At 37.0% G+C, this 27,579-nt stretch overlaps 1 protein-coding gene across 1 annotated transcript in view; it reads left to right on the top strand.

Annotated features, from left to right (window-relative positions):
- ZNF385B (zinc finger protein 385B) overlaps positions 1-27,579 on the top strand; it is a gene marked incomplete in the record, with an annotated part of 278,010 nt that overhangs the window by 187,780 nt on the left and 62,651 nt on the right. The window contains 1 exon segment of the mRNA XM_072418408.1: positions 13,170-13,312. Within this exon segment, the coding sequence (XP_072274509.1) occupies positions 13,170-13,312 (143 nt within the window).

Here is a 27,579-nt window from a genome sequence, read left to right as displayed (position 1 = left end):
ATATTGCTATAAGCATACATGAGAACTTTAAAGATTGGCTTATCTGGAAGACATATGCCATTTTTTACTTACTTTCAACATTAAAAGTGTTAATGAACTGATAAACATCTGCTCATTGTCTGATTGAACTGCTGTATTGTATGTGTTGGGTTTTGTGTAGATCAGTTACTAGAGCTAAAAATTTAGGAACTTTGCCAATTCAAGGCAAAACAAGTTTATTTATTCCCAGTCCCCCCCCCCCCCCCCAACTTACCATTACTACCCCACCACTCCATACAGACATGGGTATTTAAAAAAATACTAGGTGCTTGGGGATACATATGAAGATCTTTTAATAGTTTAGTGAAAAACACAAAAAACTTTGAATCAAAGTTTTTTGTTGAAAATAAGTTGTGAATCTCATATCAGCAACATTTACAAAAGTGTAATTTTTAACTTTTAACGTTTTACAGCTTTTTTTTGTTCTACTTAAAATAATGTTGAATGTTTCAGAAACTTCTCAGATTGCCCCTTGTCATTTAGTGAATTTCTTTAACATTCTTTTGTTGTTTTTGCTCGATCTTAGAATATCTGAAAATCTTAAAGTATCTGAAATGCTGCACATTTATAAAAGCGTAAATGGGCTTTGAGAATAAAAATAAATTGTTAAGTGTAGCAGTATGAAAGCAATAATACTAATTGCTTGTCATAGAGACTTCCCATACTTCTCTAAGTTCAGGAGGTTTGCTCCAGTGTGGCTGTTTTTTATTTTGTTTTTTACTAGAAATATGGCACTTTGTCATGTAAATACAACTTTTGTTACAATGCTTTACAGTACATTTGCTAGAGTAGTTGTTGTTGGGGGACATATAAGTTGCTAATGAGTGTCTTTGAATGTATTAATAAAATATACCCCGCGGTACCTGCATTCTGGGGTACTGCATTGCACAGTTACATATACTGTGCATTGTATTTCACCTTGATGGAAAATGGTACATGTCCAATTTTGGTAGCATTGTGGTGAATTGGTAATCCATTCAATTAAACGCCCTTCCATATTTATGTTAATGTGAAACATAACACAATATAACAACAATTCTTTGTTTCCAGATTTCTTGTTTTATAAAAAGATCCCTTTGAGTAATAATAATATAATTTTTAAGATACATGTCAGCAAATATACATGTTTAACTTTAAGTCAGTGAAAAAACATGAAGTACGGTGAATGTTTATCCTCCTTTTTTCCCATGTAGATACATGAGAAATGCATTGTTCCTGATTTACTCTTGTAGAAAGATATCACCTGCCATCTTGTAGTCTGAAATTGAAAAACCCTTCCCAATTGTCTGATTTCATAGCATAGGCATTAATTGTTCTGTAGTGCAACATAAGAAACAAGGGGGTGCCTTGAGATAACACAGGAAGTGTGCACAGGATGGCTCAGAATTTCTGACAAAATCAATAAGTATTTTTGTACTTTTAGAAAAGATATAACATAACACTTTTCATTGTGTATTTAACAATCCAAAAGAAAAGAACGTTCAAGAAGTTTGTATTGTTTGGTTTACACGTTGAAGCCAAAATTTAATTAGTGCTTAATATATTACACTGGTCAACAAACATTTTCTTAAAAATCTTTTCTTGAAATAATGACCTCAATAATAACCTCATAGAAAACTAATGAAACATGAAAATTAGGCAAAATTAAACTAGAAATGCTTACGTATACAAAATAAAATTTTTGAAATACTTAAAGTCAAAATATTTTATATTCAGTATATTTACAGAACTAATCACAAAGAAGTAATTGAAAAACTCAGTATGTATGATTTCTTTTTATGCTAATGATCAGGACAATCACGTTGAAGGCTCCCAGCAGTAGTCTGCCATCATGTGTCTATCCCATCTACCCTGATACCTTTCTTCCATCACCTTTATATCTTGATGGAACCTCTCCCTTTGTTCCTCACTGAAATCACTGAAAGTTTTTCTGGAAATTTTTGTGAATACCTATGGAGATAGTATACCTTTATGCTCATAGTAGCACCCACATTTTTCAAGTTTAAGAGCAAGTTTTGTACCAGTTCTTCATAATTTTATGCTTTATGGTTACCCAAGAAGTTCTTGGCAACCATGACATAGCTGTGGCAGGCAGAAGCTTCAGTATCAGTCATGTAACTTGTGAAATTCAAATCATTTTTCATTTTCCGAATCTGGGGTACATCAAAGATTCCTGCTTTTAATTTTTTAGTACTTAATCCAGGGAAGAGTCTACAAATGCATTTGAAGCAATCACCGTCCTTGTTCAGAGCTCCAACAAATTGCTTCATTAATCCCAACTTTATGTGTAGTGGAGGTGTCACGGCTCCACGGGGCAAAGTGTGGACCCTCTTTGTCATCAACCCAGTGGGTGGAGACATGCACAGGGTCTAAGCAGTAGCTCGGTCTTCTCTGAACCTCTAGAGATGAGGTTGTTGTGCGGCGAGCTGCTGCCAGGTTGCGGCCCCCGTCCCTGCCAAGCCAGATGACTGCTAACTAGAAGAAACAGAAAAATAGTGCCAGAGCGAGAGCCAAATAATAATCGAACAAAGCCAAAGGTCAGGAAAGCCAGCAATCAGGATTCAAGAGGAAACTAGCCAGGGTCATTACAAAGATGGATCAGGAACAGAACGCAGAAACTGGAGCAATAGAAACCTGGGAGCTGAACCACAAGGAACTGCTTGTCCAGGCAACTTGTTGCCAGCCTTCTTGTTGCCAGCCACTTCCTAAATAGAGGATGTCATGTAATGAGTGTGGGTCATGTTTGCCGTAGACACCAAACCCACCAGCAGAGGGGGTGCTGATGACGAGACATCTCAGATGTTGTTGCGGAACACTCTAGTCCTCTCGGGCAAGGAAGCAGATGATCGAGAGTAACATGACCTGGCCAGTAAGTAGGCAGAGAGTTGGATACAGGAGCAGAGTTGGTGCTGGCTGCAGGGGAGTGCAAGGTGGGTGAGCCAAAAGTAGGCACAGATGCCCTAGACTTGTGGAGGGAAAATTATTTTTTATTTGTCAACCATTGGCTCGTTGTTGATGTTAGTTGCATCTTTTTTCATGTTTTCCCTTGGAGGCCATGTCACTTTTTTTCCAGTAATCGCGCTTTGCTCTACTATCCCACAAGCAGATGAAACATGGGTACTTTGTGTAACCACTTTGCTGTCCATGTAGGAAATTCACCATTTTAAACACAACATATGGACCATATGTTCATGATTGCAAAGCTTTTGTCAGACCATTTGGATATTTTCATAATCTTCTTTAAGTTTTGTTGAGAGACCAATCAGAATTGATACATAGCAGTTGCCATTATGCAGTAAAACAGATTTCAAACTTTGAGTGGAACTGTCAATGAAAAGCCTCCAGTCTTCTGCTCGGTATTCTGGTACTCCGATATGGGCTAGAAGTCCAGGGACGTTACAACAGTACACAATGTCTCCATCTTCACTGAAATATAGTATGTAGAGTTCAGAGTCTTTTTTTGACAGACGTAGGTCACGTATTAAATCATTGAGCTCTTCTTGGGAGAACTGCTGGTTTGATGGAACACTTCCTTCATATTCACTTCCACTGCTAACTCCTGGATTACACTCCAAACTTTGTATATCCTCCATGTCGGATACAGGAATATCAGGGAGTGTACTGAACACTGGTATGGGAGCATCAGCACCATGCGGCACAGGTCATCTTGCTGATTCCAAATCAGGGTACTCCGACTTGTTTGTCTTGTAACCATTGAAGCCTTTTACATTCACAGCACAAAAATAACAAACATGATGATTTTTGGGCCCTTGCCATACCATAGGTACACCAACTTTCAAACTTTTCAGTTTTCCACTTTTGCACTGACGTAGACACTCTACACAAGTGTTGCATACCATATAGGGAGCCCAATACTTACCTTGGTCCCCCATTTAAAACCAAAATATGCAAGATATGCTTGTTTCACAAATTCTCTGTTTTTGCTGAGAACATTCACCCCAAATGAAGCACAATACAATTAGGGTCATTTAAACAACTTCTTCTTGAAGAACTCATATTTGTGTAAAAAAAGAAAATGTATGAATAAAAAGAAGGCAAATGAGAGTTTCATGAAAATAATGCTACATTTAATATATAAAATGCAAAACATTGGTGTAAATAAAGATTGATAATAATATCCTGTGTTAACATTTGTTGTTGGTAAATTCGTCTATTCCCATTCCCGTATAACAAGAACTAGAGCAAATTCAGTGAAACTGAGGCCAATTTTCGATTCAGCAGACCTGAAATACACTAAATACATTAAAACATATATATTTTTTGAGCTGTGTTATTAATACCTATGCTAACAGTCCACTTGCAGAATAAATGACACAAATTACCTGTAGTTGTACTTATCTATTACTTTTTCAGAAATGGAGTTTGTTAAATTGTAGATAAGTATGCCTACTGTTTCCAACACCATCTCCCCTGGACTTACTGCAGATGGTGCACACACATCAGGGTGTTACATAGACCAGGTCATATCAGAAGATGGTTTAGGTCTGCATGAAAGCCCTGTGAAGAATTTGCTAAATTTGGCTGCAACTGAATCTATTTTAAACATAAGGTGAATGAAGTGGATTTTCTTTATCATGCTTTTATTGCTATGTGAATAACATAGCTGTGCACTGATGGAGTTTACTTGTTTCCTGGAGATGCTCCTTAATGTCTGTTCTTTAGTTTCTGAAGATACTTTAAAAACTAAAAGCTATCGCTTTCCATGTCTGCAGACATTTTTGTGATGAAAGTGTTTTATTTATTCATGTAAGATAAATGTGATTTATTTTACATGCATGTTGTACACACAGATTCAGAAGAATATATTGCTTGGATCAGTGATAAAGTGGAGGATGTATTATCTCGGTGACCATTAAATTCATATATTTCCATGCATTAGTCAGTGAAGGAGATGATGCGTGCCAGCTTCTTGCACTGGTATGGTTTGTTGTCTCCTGCAGCTATCTTGTTAGATTTGTCGGCATTCAAATGTAATCACACAGTCCAGGTCTTGTAGAATATTTACATTACTATGTCAGTATATAGAGATTACTTATTTTTTATAACCCACAAAAACCAGTATATATATATATTTATTTACTGGTGATACAACTATTCTTACACCTACAGGTAACATATAAATGGTATGCAGATTGACTTGCAAAATGTGGGTTTTCATACTACGATTCCCATGAATAAATCCACTCAGATGCTTGTTTTAATGCAAGCAGAACAGTGTCCTTTCTTTGTTCATTCCTGAGAGTTTAGCACCAACATTTTTATTGATAGTGATATTTTTTCTCACAATAGGCTGGTTGTGACAATATCTCATGTTTGGCTTCAAAGCTGCAGTTGGCTGTAACAAATATTTATTTTGTGCCCAAAATAACTATTAAAATGCAGCTTTCACTGTATTACTCACCTTTAGTTTGTTTCTGGCATTTACAGGCAGTCTTCTTCATCCTTCTTCTGTAGCTGGTTTACTAGGCTAAATATCAGCTAATCCCTAACCAATCCAATGTGAGCTCATGACAACACATGACCTGTAATCATTCTGGTCTGGACACACAATACTCTGGGCTAAGCGGCATTCACACATCATCCCATGAGTGCCACCCAATCCATAAGGAAGGTCTACCTATCACAAAAAGATCTTTGATGGTTGGCCATAAGGATACATATATATGGTTATTAAAACGTGTTGGGTAGTTAACAGTGTTGCAAAACTGGTGACAAACAAACGCTTTCGACCCTCATTGTGGTTGGGATGTTACAGCAGCACCTGTCTAATTCCCGAAAGATGTTTATGGTTTTAAAGCTCTATATTCCTCTTAAAACGGAAGTAAATTAAAAAACATAAAATCTTGATCGCTCCAGAGGTTTTCTGGATCAGGTCCCACATCGTCCTGGAATCCTCCTTCTCCCGCCATCTTCTTTGCCCCACTTTCGCCTACATCACCCGATCTTACACCGCGCATGTGCGAGATTGCATGACATTGCCTGTGGCTGATGGGGATGTGGCACATGCATGAGATCAGATTTTTCTTTTTCCCCATTGACGAAAAAGCTCAATCTCACGCACAGAAAGAACAGCCAAAGCCTCCTGGGATGTGTGATTTGAGTATCCCAGAATGCTTTGCACCCCCCCAAAAAAAACAAATAAGAAGGTCATTTTTACCTTATATAAAAGAGTTATCTACCCTTTTATGTAGGGTAACATTTTGAAATCTTGAGTAGATTTACCACAGTTTTAATATATTTAATGTGGAATTCATATTTCACTTTGCCAGTGTGCTCCATACAAAGCATAGTGGCTCTTAGCAAGCATCTGAGCTTTCATCTTTTGTTTTTCAGCAAGGACAATCTACAATATGCATATCCTTTTTCTGCACATTGCAATTGACTCCTTTTAGTATGTTGTGATTCTGTAGGAAACTTGTGGATAGTAATGAAATTGCCACTGCCAACAATTTATATTGTATAATTACATTGGTTCACGGTCACCGTTACAATAAAATTAAGTCTTATGTTTTTTAAAGGCTTATAGCAATATATTATTTTAATCTCAATTTTTATCTGATCTAATAAAAAACATAGTCTGCCTTTCTATGATTTTAAATAGATTTCTAGCAGTAATTAATGAATATCATGAATATTATATTTAGTTGAATACAAGCTTCAAGGAGTACTTAACATTTCCAAAAAGCAAAAGACCACTAGGAGCTATTTTACAAGTGTCAATGCACCTTCATTAGAAATATAAACATGAACTGGTATGATTCTCCTTCTATCTGACACATTCAGAAGTGCTTGGCATCTGAAAATCATTTTTATAGTCAAGACATAGACCTAGAAACTGCAGTAAAACAAGGGAAGATCCCTGAGGGGAGGTAGAAGAAGGAATGGCAGTTTTGTGTTGGTGGACGTCCATTCTCTTTAGATTGGTTTGGATTATAGTTGTACCCACATGGGATTGAGGACTGCAAGCAGGAGCATCCCATCACGTTTTTTGTTTTCTTTTACTCTTTTGGGTAGGTACAGAAGTGATCATTTTAAGGTTGTAAGGGAAGGGGTTTTATTCGCTTTTTCAGTTCTTACCCAGAAAGTAAGTTACCACCATCTTGTCCTATTTCATATATTTTCAAAGCTTAACTGGTTTGTTATATCCTGTCAGCATCCAAAAAGCTATCTGATTATTTCTTCATTGGGATGTGGTTAGCTGGATGGCCATGCATGGTTGGGAAAAACTGTTTTGGTGCCTTCAGATTGGTGTTCACAACTCATCAGTGACTGAGGCTGGTTATTTCTAGGAGTTACAAATTGTTACAGTTTATTAAAAAAAATTATAAATAATAATCAATAAAGCTGCGCCCTTGACACATTTGTTTAGGTACCAAGTTTAGGTAAAAATGTATTATGCTCTAAGACGCAAATACCCACCCACTTTTTTTCCCACCCAGTTTAAAAAAAAATCTGGGTTTAACACTGAATTATATTCACCTGATTAACATTTTGTTATTTTGAAAATCTGCAAAATGCTTGAATTCTTTGCTGTTCTTTAGATTGTTAGGAAAAACTAATATTTTATCCACTTTAATAAATCCAGGTAAAATAAGAGCAGTTCAATCATACTATATATTTACCTTTGTCTTCCTACCCTGTTGCCCCCTACACGTTTTACTTCTTAGTACTGTAGCCCATTCTGATAATTAAAATTGCTGGAAATGCTGATCATTATTGGTTATACCTAAGACAGTAGTCCTAACGCGCATGTTGAGAAGCATATGCTTGTAGGTTGACCTATAGATTGAATATCTTCACCCTTCATAGTTTAATAAACAAATGTGCATTTTAGCCATGTAATCAGTTTACCAGGTTTAGTAAAGGGTTACTTTAGCAAGGTGAATCTGGTTTTCACTGTAATATGCTCTATTTTTCCTCCAGAACAAAATGAATTAGGTGCTTCTGGTACTTTGTAAAAGCCCACTGGTTACCAGCATATCTTAAAAAACAATGTCTACATTTGCTATTTTCAACACCTACACGTAATTAGATGCAAAGGTATTCCTTTGATATGGATGTACACAGGCACAATTTGCTTGCCTAGAAATATCAAGCTAAAGGTAATAAAATTGCTTTCAGTATCTTCAGGATTTCCTTGTTTTCATACTGAATAGTAAGTCCATATTATGGTAGTATATCACCTGCTGTGTTTAATCATGGTTCATTTAGCACAATGCAGAGATCTCTGATATCATTCTGTGATGTAGATAGAGAGAAAAAGGATGGAGGTGTGCTCCGAAACCTTGTACTAGCCTGCAATATTGTGTTTCAATCTTAGATAAATGTGCATGTTTCTATTGCTTGCTTAGATGGTTTTCATCCACTGCAATATCATGACTAAATCAGACTTTCAGAACTTTGGAACAAAGAAATATTATCTTGTTAATTTTGGTATAAAAAACAATCTTTGCAGAATAAATTTGAAGAAAATTAGCCATACTCATCTTACTATACCTCTTATTAGTCACAATTGTTAAGGGGGCTGCACTGTTTACTATTTAAATGTAAACTCCAGATATAAATATTACTTTTTTTCGTATATGTTTAGATTGGCATCTTCTGTGCCGAAGGCCATTAGTCCTATTACCTTGCACATTGTGACTTTCACACAGGCTTTACGAGTTGTAAAAAATATCTTAAGCCCATCTAATTTCCTGTTTGATGGACTACAAGGATTATCAACCCACTCCTGCCAATCTTTGCTGTTCTTGCCCTTCCCTTTCAGCTGTTACCTTTCTGTATTGTTGGTCATTTAGTTTCAGCTTCTTGTATGGGAGTTTCCTTGAGTGGTCTGCATGTAAATGTAGTCAGTCTAGGAGGCCTATGTACCGATACAGTGTGTTAGAATATATGATGTAAGCTGAGAAAATCCCTTGCCTTTTGTTGAAGTTTACTGTTCTGGTGTCATGGTGTTTATTTCAATCAAACTCAAACTGCTAAACAAATACTCAGTCACAAAGCAGTTTAGATAGCCCTGGTACCATGGGGTTGTACCTCCAGTTGTAACGGTGTGCCTGCGCAAACACAGCAGTGGCAGAGGAGCGCTAATAAAAAAAGGTTAGTGAAAAACTGGTGTAATTGAGGTATGCATCAAGTTTTAGGTTTGCAAGAATTAATTGTTACATAGTAGGGAGGGTTACCCTTTTTCCTGTAAATGGGAGAGATAAGCGGTTGTCTTCACACTCTAACATACAATGTGCTTACAGAGTATTATAACCATGTATGGTAACCTATTTTCCCTCCACTGACACTTCCTCTACATTTGATCACTGGTCACAGAAAGTAGCAGAGATTTTGGACTCCTCTTACAGGCTCCCAAGACCAGATCTTTTCAGCCTCTATGATCATGTCAGGCTAAGAATAGAGATTACACTGTACAGTGTCAAGGTAATTAAAAATATTGCCTGTGTTCCTCACATCATGCATTGGTTTCTGCTGCTGGTCTCCATGTTCCTCTGACCTCCATGTCACTACTTTTATACAGAGATGTAAGCAGCAGGAGAATGCAGTGGGGTTTACAGGGGACTGAGCATAGACATTCCAGCTAGTAATGGTTTCCAAGTGGACATTGTGATTAACTGTGCAGGTGAATAGAGAGGTAGGTATTTGGTAAAGTTTGCCTGGGGAACGTTAGTATAGTAACAGGGCTGCTTTAAAATAGAGCATCATGTAATATTAGTAAAAAAAAAAACATGGGAGGATAATTGTTTTGTGTTAAAGTGAGTTGATTACAAAACTACCCTTGCCATGGGATTCCCTCTACACCAAGGGTTAGATGCTCATGTTTGCCTATGTACAAAGGGCACTTATAACCTAACATTGGGCCTGAAATCCTATATTTTATAATGCTATAGGTTTTGTTGAATTATTACATATATTGACAAGGGTTCTTTAAAGGATCAGCAAATAATATATGGACAAATATGGACACAGAAAGCTCAATTTTCACAAGAAAAATTAAGGATTTTATTTTTTTATGTGCCATGATGTCTGCTCAGGTTCATGTTGGTTTTGGCAAATGGTTGCATACTGTGTTGGAATCTCTTTGACCATTGTAAGTGCACAGTGCAGCCTACTGTGCTTCTATACTAATTTTTAGTGTGCTGTGTAAAATAGGCAGTTAACCTATATAACAGAAATGAAAGTTATTATTTTATATCTAACAGCTGTTCTGGTTTACACTACAGCAGGGTGAAGATGCTGAAAATGGGTCACCACTGATTTAGAAGTCTGTATCTTGTCAATGTACATCTGAACACACTCAGATGTACAACACACTACAATCAGTCCTGCCCACTGATTTTTGAAGCAGCACTGCCTCTGTCTCTGGCCCCCCCCCCCCCCACTGTGAGCCCCCCCCACAAAGTTATTTGGGCTTGTGCATCACTTGTTTGGAATGTTATAGAGGAGCATTTGGCTGTACCTTAATCCAAAATTCAGAAATGAGCATTCTTTCAGTAACTAGGAATGGAGCTGCCAATCAGCTTGCAGAAAAATGGGCACATACATAGTTTGCCTAATTTCCAAAGCCTTCCAAATATAAAGAGGAAGGGGGAGGGGAACATAATAAAGAATTTTCTACTAATGTATTTCCAATGTCTTCTGAATCACAATCACATTTTTAATGGAACAAAAATTGTGATACTGATTATTTTCCTTCATCCCCTGTTTGCCAAGTGGTTATGTAATGAATGAGTCATGTGACCAGTGTCTAATGCAGAACAATTCCTATCTCACGGCACGCTTTTTATTAGAAAATGTATTTGTTAAATACAAGTTTTACTTTTAAAAGGTATTGAATCTTTTCAAGGAAGTCAATTACTTGCATTATTTTTCCTTGCTGTGCGAGAAAGTCCCAATAATGAATGTTTCAGTTCTTTTATATTACTTGATTGCTTACGTTTTATTCCAATAGTTGCTTATAATTAAAGTTGTGTGCTGCATCCTAAATATAGTGCATTCTTTGTCTGCAAAGCCAAGGGAGTTGCAGATAAATTTCCCTTCCCAGAATAACCCAATCATCATTTTGTTACTTTTATAATAATCTCCCTTTAGGGAATTCTCCTACTCCAGGACTGCACTTGTTTTCAAACTGTGTAACATGGCAACTTTGTGTTAAAAATAATACTGCTCTGTTTAATTAATTGGTGACATGCAGTTTTCACATGCTTAGATTTGGCTCATTTTGTAAAAAGAAAAAAAGGCTCCACATCTTGCCTTTTGTAGCACTGTGTTTGACACCTACATGCTACAACCTCTTAAAGGAATACTCTGTTTTCTTGCCAACTTGTTTATCTGCAGAGAACATTTAGAGGGTTTTCTTTTATACAGAACACAAAATTAGATAAGCATATATTTCTATATTGACGTTGATGTAAACCATAAGGCCCATCTAACACTGGCAGTTTCATAACAGGGATTTTGCAAGGTTCTTTTTTTTAAGTAGGGAAAAATGAATTGTGGTAAATAAAATGTCTATGTCACTGAAATGCCAAGAAATTTACCGTATATATATATATTTTTTTTTTGCATGTGTACCATTTTGAGCAAATATAATTGCCAGTTTCAGCAGGTTCAAATGTTATCCAATAAACCTGCTGTCCATGGCACCCCAGTGGTTAGTAGCTTCATAGATGAGCATTGTAAAAAGCGAAATAGTAAGTAACCTGAAAATGTCTCTTAACTGTCAGAGAAAACAAGCAGAAAGATTTGCAGTTGCTGCAAATTGCTTCTACGTTACTAGCCTGGCATGCCCCTTACTTATTTTTAAAAGAAGACATGTAACAATCACCAAAAAATTCTCTGTATGCGAACCTTCCTGTTAAATATGGTTAATCTACTGTAAATTAATCACCACCAATAAATGTTTGCTAAAAGTCACATTCGCATGCTTATAAATATAACCCTTAGTTTGCCAATGCACTATAGGCAACTGTCATTTTTTTTTTAATAAAAGGTTTTCATCTATTTTTACCTTTTTTTCTTCTTGCATCTCCATTCTACTAATCTTTTGTAGCATTGTTCAGAATATTGGTCCAGCATTATGTGCACATCATTGCTCAGGACTGGCTTCTTGGCAATCATAATAGTGGCACATGCCTGCATCATGGATGATGGCATGGCCACTTTGAGGCCTCCCCGGCCTTTGGGTGATGGGGTAACAATGCTAAAGCAGGGATGGGAGACTAGTAAACTGAACTAGTAAAAGGATCTAAATAAGGATATACCTGGTAAACCCCCGTTTGTTTTTTTTAAATGAAAGCTGCAGTTGAAGATTAAAGGCAGCTTTGTGCGTTTTGATGTTAAAATGCCAAGAATTTTTTAAAGGCTACAGATTTAAAAAGACTATGAACAAGTTTTGCATTTATTTACATTGAAGGTTACACTTTAGGTAGGCATGGGAATACATTTGGAATAGTAAGATCTTTGTAGAGAAACAAATTATAGGGAAGTTTAAACCATATTAGCACTTCTTGGTATACAACATCATGTGATCTAAAATTCCTGTTGTTGGTGTCAGGGAGTAGCATAAGTCTCGTTTGTTAGTTCTGTTCAATTGTTGGCATTATGTAGTGTGATATAGGGCTCGGATCATTGAAAAAAAAACCCATACTGTTGGTTTCTTAGGGAAAAGGAATAAGTTCCAAATGTCAGTGAAATGACATGAGCAGAAATGTTCATGCATTACATTGGTGTTTAGTGTTTACACATTTCTGCACTGCTTCACTGCCTTTGGCTGGAATTCTTCCATCACTGTCACGCAGAAGTTCTTTCCACTTGACAGTGGTAGGATAATCTGCACTTCCAGGTGCTCAAACTCATTGCATTTACTCGGCACTCTGCTGCCACTCTGTATAACTTCAAAGTCAACAGGCTATGTGTGATCCGCGGGCCACCGTTTGGATAATCCTATGCTAAGCTATGCATCAAACATTTAGTGCATTCAATGTGATCACACAAAATTGTAGCAGTATGGGATAATGTATAATTACTGTAGTTAGTTACACTGAACAAGTACACTTTACTAGTGAAATGAAATAAATGTTTGATGATTTTGTATTTTGCAGGAAGTACATGTCATACCACCACCCTCCCTGCGCTAGTACGAACCCCGAGCCTCATGATGCAGCCCTCCTTGGATATAAAGCCGTTTGTATCATTTCCAATGGATAGTAGTCCCAGTGTTGGTCTTTTCCCAAACTTTAATACAGTAAGTAGAATTACGATTTTCCTCTGTATTTTAATATTTTGAACTTGACATAAGGGCAACCATGTGAAGGACATTTATGTCAACTTTATCGTGACCTAAATTTTAATAAGTTCACTTTACAGGCTTGCTGTGTCAGATAGAGGTCGGATATGAGTCATGCTGGAGTTGGCCAACTTTAGGACTTGTAATATGGAATGGCACAGTGAAGCATAACCACTGCATATGTAATCAGCAAAGTTAGCTCTATATATATACTTTGCATGCTTGCAGGTAGGTAGGGTTAGCAACTCAGACATTCAGTTAAGGTTGTGAAGTTAATGGAGGGTAAGCTGATCCATGATATATCTTTAACTGAAAAACAATGAACATACTATACATTTCCTTCATTAAAGCCCAGCAATGGTTACTTCTTACTTAAACGCCTTTTAAACACACTATTTCAAGTGCTTTGAAATCCTTCCTATATCTGTTGTGCCGACTAGTTATTTAGAAATCAAACGCTGAATAGCAGGCTTCCTCGTAATTGTGCTGTGTGTTGAATTGCAGTGGAGGAGACCGCATGCTAGCAGGGAAGGCCTCTCTCCACGCAGTTTCAAGTGGGGGAATTGATTTTTTTTTCTTAACTGGAAACAGCAAATTGATTTTGGGTTTCATCTCACCAAAAGCTGTTTTCTTATAGATTTAAATCAATGTTTCATCAAGAAGGATGAGTAATATGTTTGCTTAGAGGGGTGCTTACACTTTTGACTTTACTTGTCAAGAAGGTGTCGTGTATTTAAACATGTATTTAGTGGGCTGGAAATTTGAAAATGTATCTCATAAAGAAATGTAACGTGTTTGCTTTGCTTTCTTTTTTTTTTTTTTTTTACTTTTTTTTGCAAGATCACTTGCATATTTATCTAGTTATGACATTCTGTAAAAGTCACACATTTTTTCTAATAGAATTATTAGTGCAATTTATAAATCTGTAAAAGGTCAGTTATATCTTGTGCTGTCTTCCACTTGGTATACAGAAGTATTTGTACATGTCTGTTGTAACTCTTTCATCGCTGCTGCCACCATTTTCAACACGTGTCCGGCATCTGCTCTCTTCATCCATTGGCAATATTCTCCCCAGAACTTTTTTTAAGCTGGGTCGGAAGAAACTGTAGGTGGGTGGTGGCCCCTGTATTGTGACCTAAATTTTTAGTAACTTCCCCAAAACAGCCGAATAGTTACTGAAAAATGCTGGGTGGGGCTAGGGAGAACACTAATTGGACAACCACTTGTCATGTACCTCCTATGTATAGGGGTCCTATAAATGCCATGAATAATTAGGGAACTTGCATTATACTAGGTATAGGCAGTGTACACAAAAAACAGATAGGAAAAAGATTTGTTTGGAGAAGAAATTTGCAGAATCTCTTCTGACAAAAGGGTCTACCTTCAACAAATATGGATTTCTGATTTTAAAGATTAGCACATAAACACACACAGTAGGAGACAACATATTTTCAAACAAACCCAGTTGGAGCCAACATATTTTCAAGCTTGAGAATAAAGAAAAAGTACTAACAGAGAAACAGGTCATTTTCTAGCTTATTATTTGGTTGCTATTGACAGGAACAAAACCCATGTGCAAGTATGACCATTTGTAAATTTTGACTATTGTAAGAGTCTGAAAAAATAATGTTTAGCACATTGATCATTTATGGGCCTTGGTTGTTTCCAGTGGCATATGAGAGATTGAAATGAAGACTGATCACCAGAAGGATAGCTATAAGTGTAATGTTGGCAGATTATAAAGCTGTACCTTTTGCTCTCATGTGTACCTAGTGTTCCTTGTCCTCTTCCAGATATTGCCCCAGCCACATCAAGCCATGTTACCCTAAGCTGCCAGGTATACTTGCCATGTCTTCTCTTCCCTGGGCTCTCTCCACTATTGTATAGTCAGCCAGCTGATGCCATGGGAAGCTTCTGGCTGCACACCCAATATGGGTAGCTTTGGCTGTTTGTGCCAGAGCCCTAGACTACTGTTTCCACTGATGTTCAAAGACTAGGAGTTCCCCTGCTCCCTTGGGATGCCCTTTATTCAGCCTTGAACCTGTCTCCCCTGTCATTTTGGCTTTAACATGAAATACTTTTCAAATAAATTTTTAATATTTTTAGGTCTGCACTTTTTATTAAGATAATACCAGTCAACCCTGCATTGAAAATCCTTGTACAGGCCTTTTTTGTTAAACTGTGACAACCCTCTGTCCCCATCTCCCAACTGCCCTCTTGCCTTGTCTGCCCATCATATGGGCTTCTAATGGAAACTCAACACGTTATGCAGATATAGCCTACTGTTGTTACCATAAGGAAGGGAGAAATTAGCAATTGCATACATAGTAGTAGTAGTAGTAGTGCTAAATAAATACCATTCACCTAGAGTATTACATGTTTCAGTGTGTTATTCAAAGCTCCAGTTCTTAGTATGCTGATAAATGAGGGGCTGATTTACTAACACTGGTGTAAAGAATATGAGCTCAAAAGAGGCACTTTGGCAGTAGCAACCAATCAGTTTTCACTTTTAATTTTACAGAAGCATTAAACAACAATTGACAGGTCACAGACATCAACTTTTTGCATTCATTCTTTCATTCAGTTTCAGTGAACTAGTCTGGAAGTGTTTTAGTACATTTCAAAGTAACATAGCATTTATGTGTTCTATAAGGATGTGTTCTATAAGAAGGTACAACTTGGAAGGGAGATTTGCAAGGCAGTATTGACCAAAATAAGTCAGTCCATTCATCGTCTCTGATACTAGCTAGCTGACATCAGTTTTTAGTTTTAAAAGGCCTCTTTCATCTGACATGGACATTTTTAGTCACTAGACAGAACTTAGCTTGCTGACTTTGCTTGATGATAGGCTTTAAAGAGTGAACTTAGAATTAAGCACTATTGATTCAGTGGTATTAAACTATGATCGCTAAGGGATATATCCCAGAGCAAGAACACAGCCCAAATGATGCTTCCTACATATCCGAGTAACAATAAATAGCTGTATTTAACAGTATTTTGTGTGCTACTAACAAGAAATGTTCGGCACATCTGTGGCTAATGAATGCACCCTTATAAGGCTCACTTACATATATTTATTTCTTCTTTAAAATTTTTGGTTTAAAGATGACCACTAGCGGTTGTCTAACTAACTGATTTTTTTTTTAAATAAAAATTTTCAATTTTAGGTGAATATTTATAAAGCAGTAAATCTGCCGATCAGCAACATTATCTGGTGAGAAATAATCACTGCTAACTAAAACACAAGCACCTGGAAGAATCTCTACTAGATCATAGTTCTCCCCAGAGGTTTTTAGCCGGTTGCTCCGCCCGGCTGATTTGAATACCCCGCCCAGCTCTCGGCAGCTCCTCGCATGCACAGATCTCAGGCTGCTCTGTGTCATCCGTTCAGAGGATTGCACACAGCTCAGCCTTCATGTGAAGGGGACACAGGTGTTTTGCCACACCCCCTTTTTTACCACCCGGCTACAGCTTCCTACCACCCGGCTGAAAAAAGTTTCTGGGGAGAACACTGTAGATAAAACTGCTAAATGTCACTGCATTATAAATAAACCTGTACATTTCTTGAGGGTTTTTGTTTCTTTTGAAATTAGGTTATATTAGATTATATATGAAACCTAATACATAGAACACATTGGTGCAGGTTACAGTTTTGTTTTAATCTGACGTGATGTACTGCAGCTATACATGTAAACATGTTTGTATATGTGTATATATAACATTATTTAATTTATAGCCAACAATGCCAGGAATATATTTTTTAATATTTAACATGTCTGATCTACTTTGCCCCCATGCATTCTTTAAACTGTCAACATCAACAGATTCACTGTCATTTAGCAGCACATACTTACCTTTCCTTTCCATGTTGCAGGCTATAGTGGGGGTGGGTTGCAAGGTGAACAAAAGCAGCTGGTTAGGGTGGTGAGTATTAGGAGAGACTACTGTTTTGCTATGCACTGACAAAGCACATGTTCATCTTTTGTGTTAAGGGCAAATGGATTAAAAGTAGTTGACTAGTTTAAAACCTTGAAAATATTAGAATGCGTGAGCAATCACATATTATGAAAGCAATGTTCCTCAAAATTCCGAATTAGAGAACTGTTTTTGTGGGTAGGGGTTCAGGGTTGCATCTTTTTATATAACAGGAAAGGTTGTACTAGCGCTTAAATGCATTTGCAAAAGCTGGAATTTCTATACCAACCTGGTCCAAGGCGATCACAATTCACAACACAGAGCGGTCACCTCTTCCTTGTTCCATAGGCATGAGAAACCACTACTTCAGATTTGGCATACGGCCAGAGTTCAGTTATCATGAAGGTTGCATTTTCATCTCTTTTGTTTCTTTATAAACTCCAGTTCTAGATCTTTGGAGAGGGGGAGTATATATACGACTGGGAACACATGTTTCTAAGGACAGCTGTTGAGATTCCCCCTCACTTTGGAGAATATTCTTTTCACTTACTAAAGTGCTACTAAAGCAGATAACCACAGGAAATCTATTCAATGGGGGCATAGAAAGCCAGTCAGAGGTCAAATACTAGCTTTTAATTTTAATGTAGTTGTACTGTTTTACACAGAATATAATCGAAAAGGCATTAACCAAGATTGCTTCCATTGGTAGTATGCCAATTTGTCCTGTAAAAGTTGGGCCCCATCTACATTGAAGGCCTCCCTGTGAACTCCTTCAGTTAATAGTTGGTCTTCTAGTCCAACAAGGAGGCTAAGGACTTAGAAAGGTGCATGTCCCCCAGGAAAATCAAGATTTGCGTGGAACTTCAGATGTTTATATACTTGGGTCTGCTCTCCACATTAGTTGTGTTTTTCTATTTCTGGAGTTTCAACAATAAATTGTGTTGCTTGGTTAAAAAAAGGTCCCAAACCTGTGGGGTAGAAATATGATATAGGGATGGACCAGTGGTCAGGCTTAGGTTCAGAAACTTTATGTGCCTGAAAAATTAGACCAACTGGCTACCAATATGTACCATGTTTTTCAATGATTTTTTTTGTGCCTTGATGCCAATACCATATTCCAAGATGCTAGGATATATTGGGCTGAAATTGTGCTTTGCGGGCATGGGACATTTTCACATACTATAGACTGACCCTGGCAAAAAAGTAATGTTATGACATTGAAAATGCTTTTCAAAACAATATCATGGCAAATATGCCCCACAGTCAAAGCTAAAGGCGGTCCAATTAAATATAAGGGTTTCTAATCAACATAGTTTGAATGTCTTCATTTAGAAAACTACTTATCTTTGATCTTTGTTTCAAGTGCTTACTTTTTTGCAAGTTGATCATGAAAATTTCTAAATTTGGTAATGTCTATTTTATCAATTATAAATCATTACTGAATTCCCCATTTCCATAAATATTTGTTGCAACTAAAAATAAAAAATATGCATTAAATCTATTAGAAATGTCATATTTTGAACTAACAATTTCAGTAATATTAGTAGTTCCCTGAACATTGATATATATTACCTCTTACCTATATTGTATACAACTGAAACAAGTGAGCAGAAACTCTTTTTTTTAGTGAAGGGGTCACTGGAGGTCTTGTGCAGAATGATGAAGACACAGAACCTATCTGCTGAGACATGCCCTGTGGACAAATACTTGTTAGGGGAACCAGCATTGTGTTCCTCTTGAGGACTGGCCATAGGATTTGTTTTTTGTAGAAGAATGGCCTTGTGACTCGTATTCCTTGAGCTCCTTACCAGGTGACCAGACAACACTACTGATTATTACTCCTTAGAGGGTAAAATGTCTAGTGGTGACTGTGACATGCCAGCTGAGCAATTACGGCAGCATAGTCTTTATGTCTAAAGTAAAGTTTAAAAACAAAATTTAACTTATCTATCTTTTTTGAAGTTGAAATTTCGTCCTCTCGTTTCCAGACCTAGTTTCATCATAGGAAGACATTGCTGGACCCCTACTGCATTTGAAATAATTTCATGTGGCTGCACCACTTTTGAAATAAAATAAACCTAAATTAAAACTTACTTGTAAAAGCATTTATGATTTTTTAGTGAGTATAGGTATATTTAAAAATGTTTACATATTAGGGTAAACAGGAAAAAGATGAGGTTGGCCCTTAAATGGCATTGCAAGTCAGATATATATATTTAAATACAGATATATATATATACTTTGAAATTTCTTCCACTTTTGTTGGGAAATAGAACATCAGGTGTTTTAGGCCCCTAGCAGATGGAGATCCATCTTTACAGATGATTGAACATTCTTGCAGATAATGATATCCAGATACTCTTTGTTTCTGTTATGGGATATTCTTCTCAGTAAGCTAATACACTGCGCTGAGCTTCATTATTTAATGTATGTTAACCACACCCTCCTTCTCCATATATCTCTTCATTCTCTTCTTACTAACCAATTGGTTGTTAGTGCTCAGTGTATGCATACAGAGTAATTAAGGGTTTACAACTCTTACAGGGGAACTCATTATATACCAATCAACCTGTTAATATTATGCTAACTAAGACTTTAGGAATGAATAACACAATAGTATGACAAATACCACCACAATGTGTAATACTTTGTCCATGCATGGTAATGGAATGGTCCTGTTACATCATCTGATATGTACACAAAATTGTTGGGTATACAGAGCATGGGGACCAACTCAAGAGCCACAGAGGTCAGAAATTGCACAGTCATTTTGGAGGGAAGGAGGTGGTGGCCATTTAAAAAAATGGGGAGGGGCACAATATTCTTCATCCCGGCCATAAATACTCTTAAAATGGCTCTAACTCACATTATCTTAAAGGTGATGATTTTTCACTGAAATATCTGTTACAAAATTAAAAGATTAAATTCTATTGATCAGAATAGGATAGTTAATTTTTAAGTCTAGTACACTAACATACTAATTATTAATGATCTCAATTATAAGTGAGTTTACACCTTCAGGCCATGTCACACTGTGATCATTGAGTGGGAGGATAGCACGTAGAGCCCAGACCTAAAAACATCTGACCTGGATGCTCCCATATGTTCATATATATTGTATATTCAACAACTGGTGTTCCCAGAATATCAGGTTACTAGTTATAACATGAGTTTAATAAGTGGAGTAGTAGCTTTACAGCTCTGCCTGGAATGAAGATAAGTTAAAGTAACTGTACAAAGGTAGGCTGTATTATGGATTGAAGAAAAAAAACACTTGATAGAGAAGTTTATAGGAACATCAGAATCCATCTAAAATACATGTTTTCAATTAGTTTACTTTACCAGGTAACTCAGTATGCCTTCTGAAGTTATTTTATAACATCCTCCATTTCTTCTGTATTACCAATCACATTTGAATGTCCAAGGCTGGTCAAACTGGTGAAACAGTTTTTAGAGGTTTCTCTCCTTTACTAATATTGGTTACTCAAATTTTATTGCACACCGTGAGTTGTGCACTGTGTGCACTGAAAACTGTGGCAATTAATCGTCTTTTCCTGACTTAGGGGCATTCAGCATCATCTAGTCCTTTACTGGCCCTGTCCAGCCCCAATTAACCCAAGGGTATGGTTTTAGGCTTACCCTTGAGCTTTCATTTTTAATTTGTACGGACATGTAGCAGAGTGTACATTTAATGAGGGTTATCAGTTATAATGTGACAAAAATAAAGTAATTATAGGGTAAAAATAGATTTGTACACTTAAGTAAAGAAAACTGTGGCATCTTTATAAAAAAAAAGCCAAACACTTAATCACAACATTCACCCAGTCTGCCAGAATTATTCTCTTTACTGTGACCTTTGCTGTAGCTGCAGTTGGTGTATACAAAGGGACAGATGTGCTATTATCCCACAATATCTTTTTTTTTATTTCTGAGGTGTTCAGACCTCCCATGCAATCCTCCGTTTTCCTATTACTGTTATGCTCTTTTTATTGAGTCTGAACTTTCCTTCTGTTTGCATATTTTATGACCTGCAGTAGAAAGAAAGAAAAAGCAAAAAATGAAGTTTTCTTTCTCCTAAGTGATGGGGAACTTATTATTTTCTGATTCATTCTATTGATACAGCCTGTCTATACTCTGGAGGGATTCTGTTCCTTTTGTGCACGCCAAGTACTACCTGTAAAAAGAGCTTGCCACAAGAGATGACTGATATACTCACAAGTGTCTATGAAAAGTCTGTGCACTTTTCAAACTTGGGATGTGATTAAATATTTATCGCCAATGGAGCTGCTTCATTAAGTCTCAATTCACTCAAACCAAACTCTCAAAACTGGCTGATGATGCCTTTTTATCTCTCCGGGATTTCAGTAGTGACACTTGTTCCCTTGAATCTGCAAATGTTCTCAGGATCCAAAGCAATTAAAGGAAATCTATTGTGTTTTATTGTTTTTCCTAATATGTTCATTAAAATAATGTGCATATTTCTTTATTCAGGGAAATATAAAATATAGCATATCAACCAGCATGGGGAGCCTAGCACAAGGAAGTGTCTGAAACAATACAGTTGTTAATGGGATTTCCCTCGCACGTGATTGGTTTATTTACAGTGAACCCAACTTTACTGTATTCACTTAGCTAGATTTATATTTGCTGCTTCTTTAGTAACCAACCACAAAAGTGGAGATCTATTGTAATTCTCTTTTTTTTGTGGGTTTTATATCTAGTTACCTATCAACATATGAGGAATGTCTCCAGCTCTGGGCTGGTATTTCCAGCTGAGCTACTGGCCTTCTGGATGACTTTCTCTTATCCCTGGCTTCCCTTTTAAAAACAATGGCAGTGGTTTGCAGATCTGCAACTATATTGCTACACCAAGAGAGCTAGCAGAACTGTGGAAGGATGCAGCATTTCCAAGTAATGTGGAGTCAGTGGAGGAGGCAGAAGTGGGACATGCTGGTGTAGAGGAACACTGATAACAATGAATGAATTAATTTTGCAGTGGTTTTCTGATAATGCTAAGCTGATTGGCTGCCAACCCTTACTTCTTAGTGCATATCCTTAACACTTTCTTACCCTTATCCGTCCCTTTATAGTGCCTAACCTTGAGCCCACTGCCATGTACCTAACTTTAACCTCCCTTTATGGTACCTAACCTTCACTCCTTTCTATCTGTTGCTTAATGTTAATCCATCAGCCTAGTGTCTAATTTCCCCCCCCCCCCCTATTTCTTAGTGTCTAACCATATCACTTCCTAGTTGGTGGCAAATGTCTTTGCCCAGTGCCTAACCTCAACCCCTTTGCTTAGTGCCAAAACACAAGCTAACCTATTCAGGTTAAAAGAGACCTTATTGGACACGAAAACATCAACTTGACCATACTGCAGTTCAGCATGACCCGAACCGATGTCCTTCCTTCTAAAAAAAATCTCAGTTTCAGCTTTTTTCAAATGCTTGCAGATATGCCTATTCCTAAAGTATGCCACAGTTCTGCCTTTAGGTGTTGATTTCCTATACCTATTAGTATCTTTTTTTTGACAAGTCTTTTTTGGCTGCTTTCCAAAATTCTTTTCATACAAATACCTTTTTTTTTCTAGACACATATCACAATTAACAATTCACAGCTCCTCTTTATAAACCACTTGCTTTCTTTTCTGCACTTTTCTTACAATGTTTAATTAAACTGTGTCTGCAGATTCCATGTATAATAAATAAGACTCATGGCTGGCCCTTTTATTGACACAAGAATGAAAATATTTTACGATTCATTAGACTAAGCTACAGTCAGAACTACTGTATTGATTTCACTCAAGTTGAATCACAAGGACATCTGATAATATTTACTTTGGCTTTATGGCATCACTGACCTTAAATGTCGGAATTTCCAACTTACAGCATTTATTATTCCACCGGGAGAAATGCACGTTTCACAAGATCCATTTTTGTATCTCACAAAGGCACAATGTGAACTTTGTAGGGCATATTCATTTCAGTACATTGCCTTGCTGAGCTAAGGCTTCTTTTTCATATCAATGTACCAACAAAATATTATGCACCAGCAAAACCAATGGAATGAATATGGGAAATACTGTCAGATATGATTCTTCCCCTGGACAAAAGAAAAATCTGGACTTTCTAATAAATGTTGTACAGAAGTGAATTTTACATCCTTCTTTTCCAGGACAGAAAAAATGTAAAAAAAATGTCATTATTAAAATAGTTTCTTACATCCACTAAAAAACAAAATCAAGTATACTTTGACAGCTTACTATAGGGCCCTGCACCAGTTCTTGTCCCCCAAATATGTCTACCTATAGCACAGGTTTTTGGACGTGTACTTCAATTGGCATCCTACTGACCCTATAAAGTATGTGTTTGCTAAGAATGTAGTGGTTTACACATATATTAAGCAATTAGGTTAAAGCAAAGCAACTTGTTGTTTAATGAACCTCTCTACAGGAGCACATTCTCTTGCCAATGATATGCTCATCTGCCAGGAGAGAAAAAAGCACCCAACACTTACAGGTACATAGAGGACAGGTACATGAAGTTCTGGTTTCTTGGCTTATCTTCTTAGCTTGGTGCTTTTACATGTATTTGGAATGAGAATCTTTAGCCTTGTGTTAACTCTTACTAGAGTGACTCAGATATTAAACATAGATTCTGTAAAAGAAACATGTTAACCTAATGCAAGAAAAAGTACAAGTTTGCTTTAAAGCAACCAAAATTTTAAAAAGTCAAATATTCTTCTATTTTGGAATCCACTATCTTGACTTTTAAAAGTGAAGGCCTTTTTACATTTTGTTAACCTTTTTACAAAAATATAAAACATTGCATATATGTAATTTATGATACTATAAAGTTTCTGACTCTGCATGGATTGGGAAAAGAAGGAGTGCCTTTAAAACAGTCAATGATACGCTTTATGAGGGCATAAGGGGGTTTGTTATTACATGATTGAGAAATAGAATAGAATAGGTTCTCCTTAAGGTTTATTGAGTGATTTTAGTGCAGATGCAGTGTGATGCAATGCATCAGTTGCTTAATAACTGGCTTTGCTTGTTTCCTAGAATTGGTCTGTACTGTGACCCTGTCACATCTAAGTGAGAGCTCATCAGCCACTGTTACAGCAGCAGATGGGTTCCTGACAGCTATTTGGTAATCAAGAACACTTCCCCAGCCAGTGCTTAAACATGTCGTGCGGAGTTGCCAAGAGGCTGGGACTCCCTCCTATTTTTTTCAGGAGCTATACTGTATTGTACATTGTACAATATACTGTATTGTACTGTATGTATATTTCAGAATTATTGGTACTGCAGCAACATGTGTTACTGTAATAGATAAGGTAGCATGTATGGTGACACAATACAGTGTTACCCAGGGCTTAGACCTCATTTAATACTTGATTGTGACCAAAAAAGGAGACAGAAGGTCAATGGCTAATCACAAGTATTGGCTGTGGTCTCCCTGAAAATATTCCCTTTTTCTGCCTTGCTCTGTGTCTCTGAGTGACGGCTGCCATGTTGGTAAATGTAGAACTTCTTCATCTTTCATCATTATAAATGTTCTGAGACTAACAATAAGAGGCAGCAATGTCACATATCCCACATTGCAGATATCTACTAGGGATGAGCGAGAATGCCTGTGGCATTTTCGAGAAAATTTCCTCGAACATCGGAAGATCGAGGAAATTATAATAGGAGGATTCACAGGGGATTCACAGGATTCCCTGGGAATCCTCCTGTTTGCAATCCCCGGGGCACTAGAGGTTAATTAACCTCTAGTGCCCCGGGGATTGCACACTCTTCTCAATGAATGCAGCCTCAACTGCACCACTATGTTTGGAGGGCAATATTTGGGTTTGTAAATGCATTTGGTGTGCATGAAGTGGACTTGTTTTATTTGAGAATATTGAGGAATATATATTCAATTGTTTGATCTTGGAGTTTGAGCTCAAGACTAAGGTTTTTTTTTGCCTTGTAATCATAATATTAATATTATTATTAAGAATTATTATTATTAACAGGATTTATATAGCGCCAACATATTATGCAGCACTGTACATTAAATAGGGGTATGACAGACGAATACAGACAGTGACACGGGAGAGGAGGAGCCTGCCTCAAAGAGCTTACAATCTAGGAAGTGGTGGAAGTAACACACAATAGGAGGGGGGACATAGATGGTGGTAAGTAGTGAGGATTTTAAGAGAAGAAGACAGGTAGGCAAGTTTGAAAAAATGCATTTTGAGTGATCTTTTAAATGAGCAAAAAGTAGAAGCAGTCCGAATAGGACGGGGAAGGCCATTCCAGAGAGTTGGGGCAGCTCTAGAAAAGTCTTGGAGCCATGCGTGTGATGAGGTTATGAGTGAGGAAGTCATTTGTAGGTCATTGGAGGAGCAGAGAGCGGCGGGGGTAGTACTTTTTTACCAAGTCAGAAAAGTAAATGGGACAAGAACTGTGGAGGGATTTGACGGCAAAGCACAGGAGCTTGAATTTGATTCTAAGGTGAAATGGAAGCTAATGAAGCGATTATGAAATTTTTGTTTTCCACTTGTGCTCAGCCTAAAACTACTCCTAGTTATGTACTATATGTCAGCTGTGTCTTTAGCACTTTGCCTGAAGTTTCCTTTCTCTTATAAAATGTTATATTATTTCTAAACAAAACACAACGCATGATGAAACTCATTTTTATGGATTGAATATGATTTATAAAAAGTGTTACTGCTTTAAGCTGTTTGCTTTTTTTAAATGAGTAAATTACTAACATACTCTTTCTCTATAATATTGCATATCCTTCTAACAATGGGATGACACATGCTGATAGTTTACTCGAGTTCTTCAGATGCGGCCTCATTAGTGAATATCCAAATAACCTTTTTTCATTTGCATGTTCTTATCATACCCTAATAAAGAATTTCATTATAGCTTACGTACTCCTCATTGCCGTGCACTGATAGATGTGTTTGTAATCAGGCCCTATATACAAGATTACCACTGAAATGGAAAACTCAAACTAGATTTTTCATGGTTTATGTAACCACTTTTGTCACCTTACATTAGTGGGTAATTTATTTTCTTGGTTAGCTACAAGAATCTAGCTTGTGCCTTGCTGGCAGGCTAATAAATGTTTATATGATCTGCGGATAATGATAATGAAACACAATAAAGAAGGACAGTCTTGTTACGTTTCTCGAATAAACCTGGTTTTCTTCTACAAATGTGATCTCTCTGGAATATGTTCCTAACAAATGCTTCCAGATGTTACATTTATCAATATTCAATTGTGACCTGTGTATTACAATTTATAAAAAATTGTGACTGTTTAAAGTAAGTGAATTTTTGCAGTGTGCTTCTTTAATGTGTAAGAAAATTCATAAGCATTTACGGTACTTTACAATAATGGGTATGGTTAGTGACACAGCTAATTCAGCTTTGGAAAAAGTCATCCCAGGCCCCTAACTACCCCCATAGTACATTGAGCTGATCCAACCACAGGTTTGTAAATGCCTTCTATGACACTGCCAGCCTTCAATCCTGTTAGTCGTGCTGAATTATTGGAAACCTAGTTCAAAGGCTTCCCAACCTATGCTATAATGTTTCATTGACTTTAAGAGGATTTATCCAAATTGCAGAAGCAAGATCCCATTCAAGCACCATTTATGGGGCATTAGTGCACAGACGCAGGCAGCCTGGCACTGACCTGCAGACATGAGGAGAGGCCAGTGGTTGGTAATACCCAGGTTAATTAATTCAGCTAATAGGGAGAGGTAGGTTTAAGTCATATATAGGAGCTACATCACTAGTGGCTGAGAGAATCACAGTGAACAGTTGGCTGCAAAGATGGCAGCTTCAAGGAATGCAATGGTTGCAGCGTCTTAGACTTGTCTATGCTATAGGGCGCTAACAAAAATGCAGGAGTGTGCCATATTGGACAAGTATGCTGTGCACAATGTTAACCATTACAAATATTATATATGTAATTGTAAATGTTATATATCTCTATACATTTTTTTTACTCATTAAAATGTGGCGTAATTCCAGTAAAATGTCTTTCTTATCAAATACTGCATAAAAAAAAAACGTTTATGCTGATCACCTTATGGCACTTTAGGTTACCTGTGTAGCCTTACTATTCCACAACTAAAAAGTTTATTGAATGAAAAGTTTTTAGTCTTTATTTTGTTTTAGTGATCATGTTACATACAGCCAATACATTCTGTCCTGCTATTCAAACATAGAGTAATACACCTGTGTGCTGACCATATTTAAATGTTAATGTGGCCACCTGAATTCTAATAATTACCCACCTCTTCCA

The sequence above is a fragment of the Pyxicephalus adspersus genome, chromosome 7 (genome assembly GCF_032062135.1).
Source record: "Pyxicephalus adspersus chromosome 7, UCB_Pads_2.0, whole genome shotgun sequence".
NCBI lineage: Eukaryota > Metazoa > Chordata > Amphibia > Anura > Pyxicephalidae > Pyxicephalus > Pyxicephalus adspersus.
The sequence above is the reverse complement of the archived record's forward strand: the minus strand, read 5'-3'. Positions and strand labels throughout refer to the sequence as shown.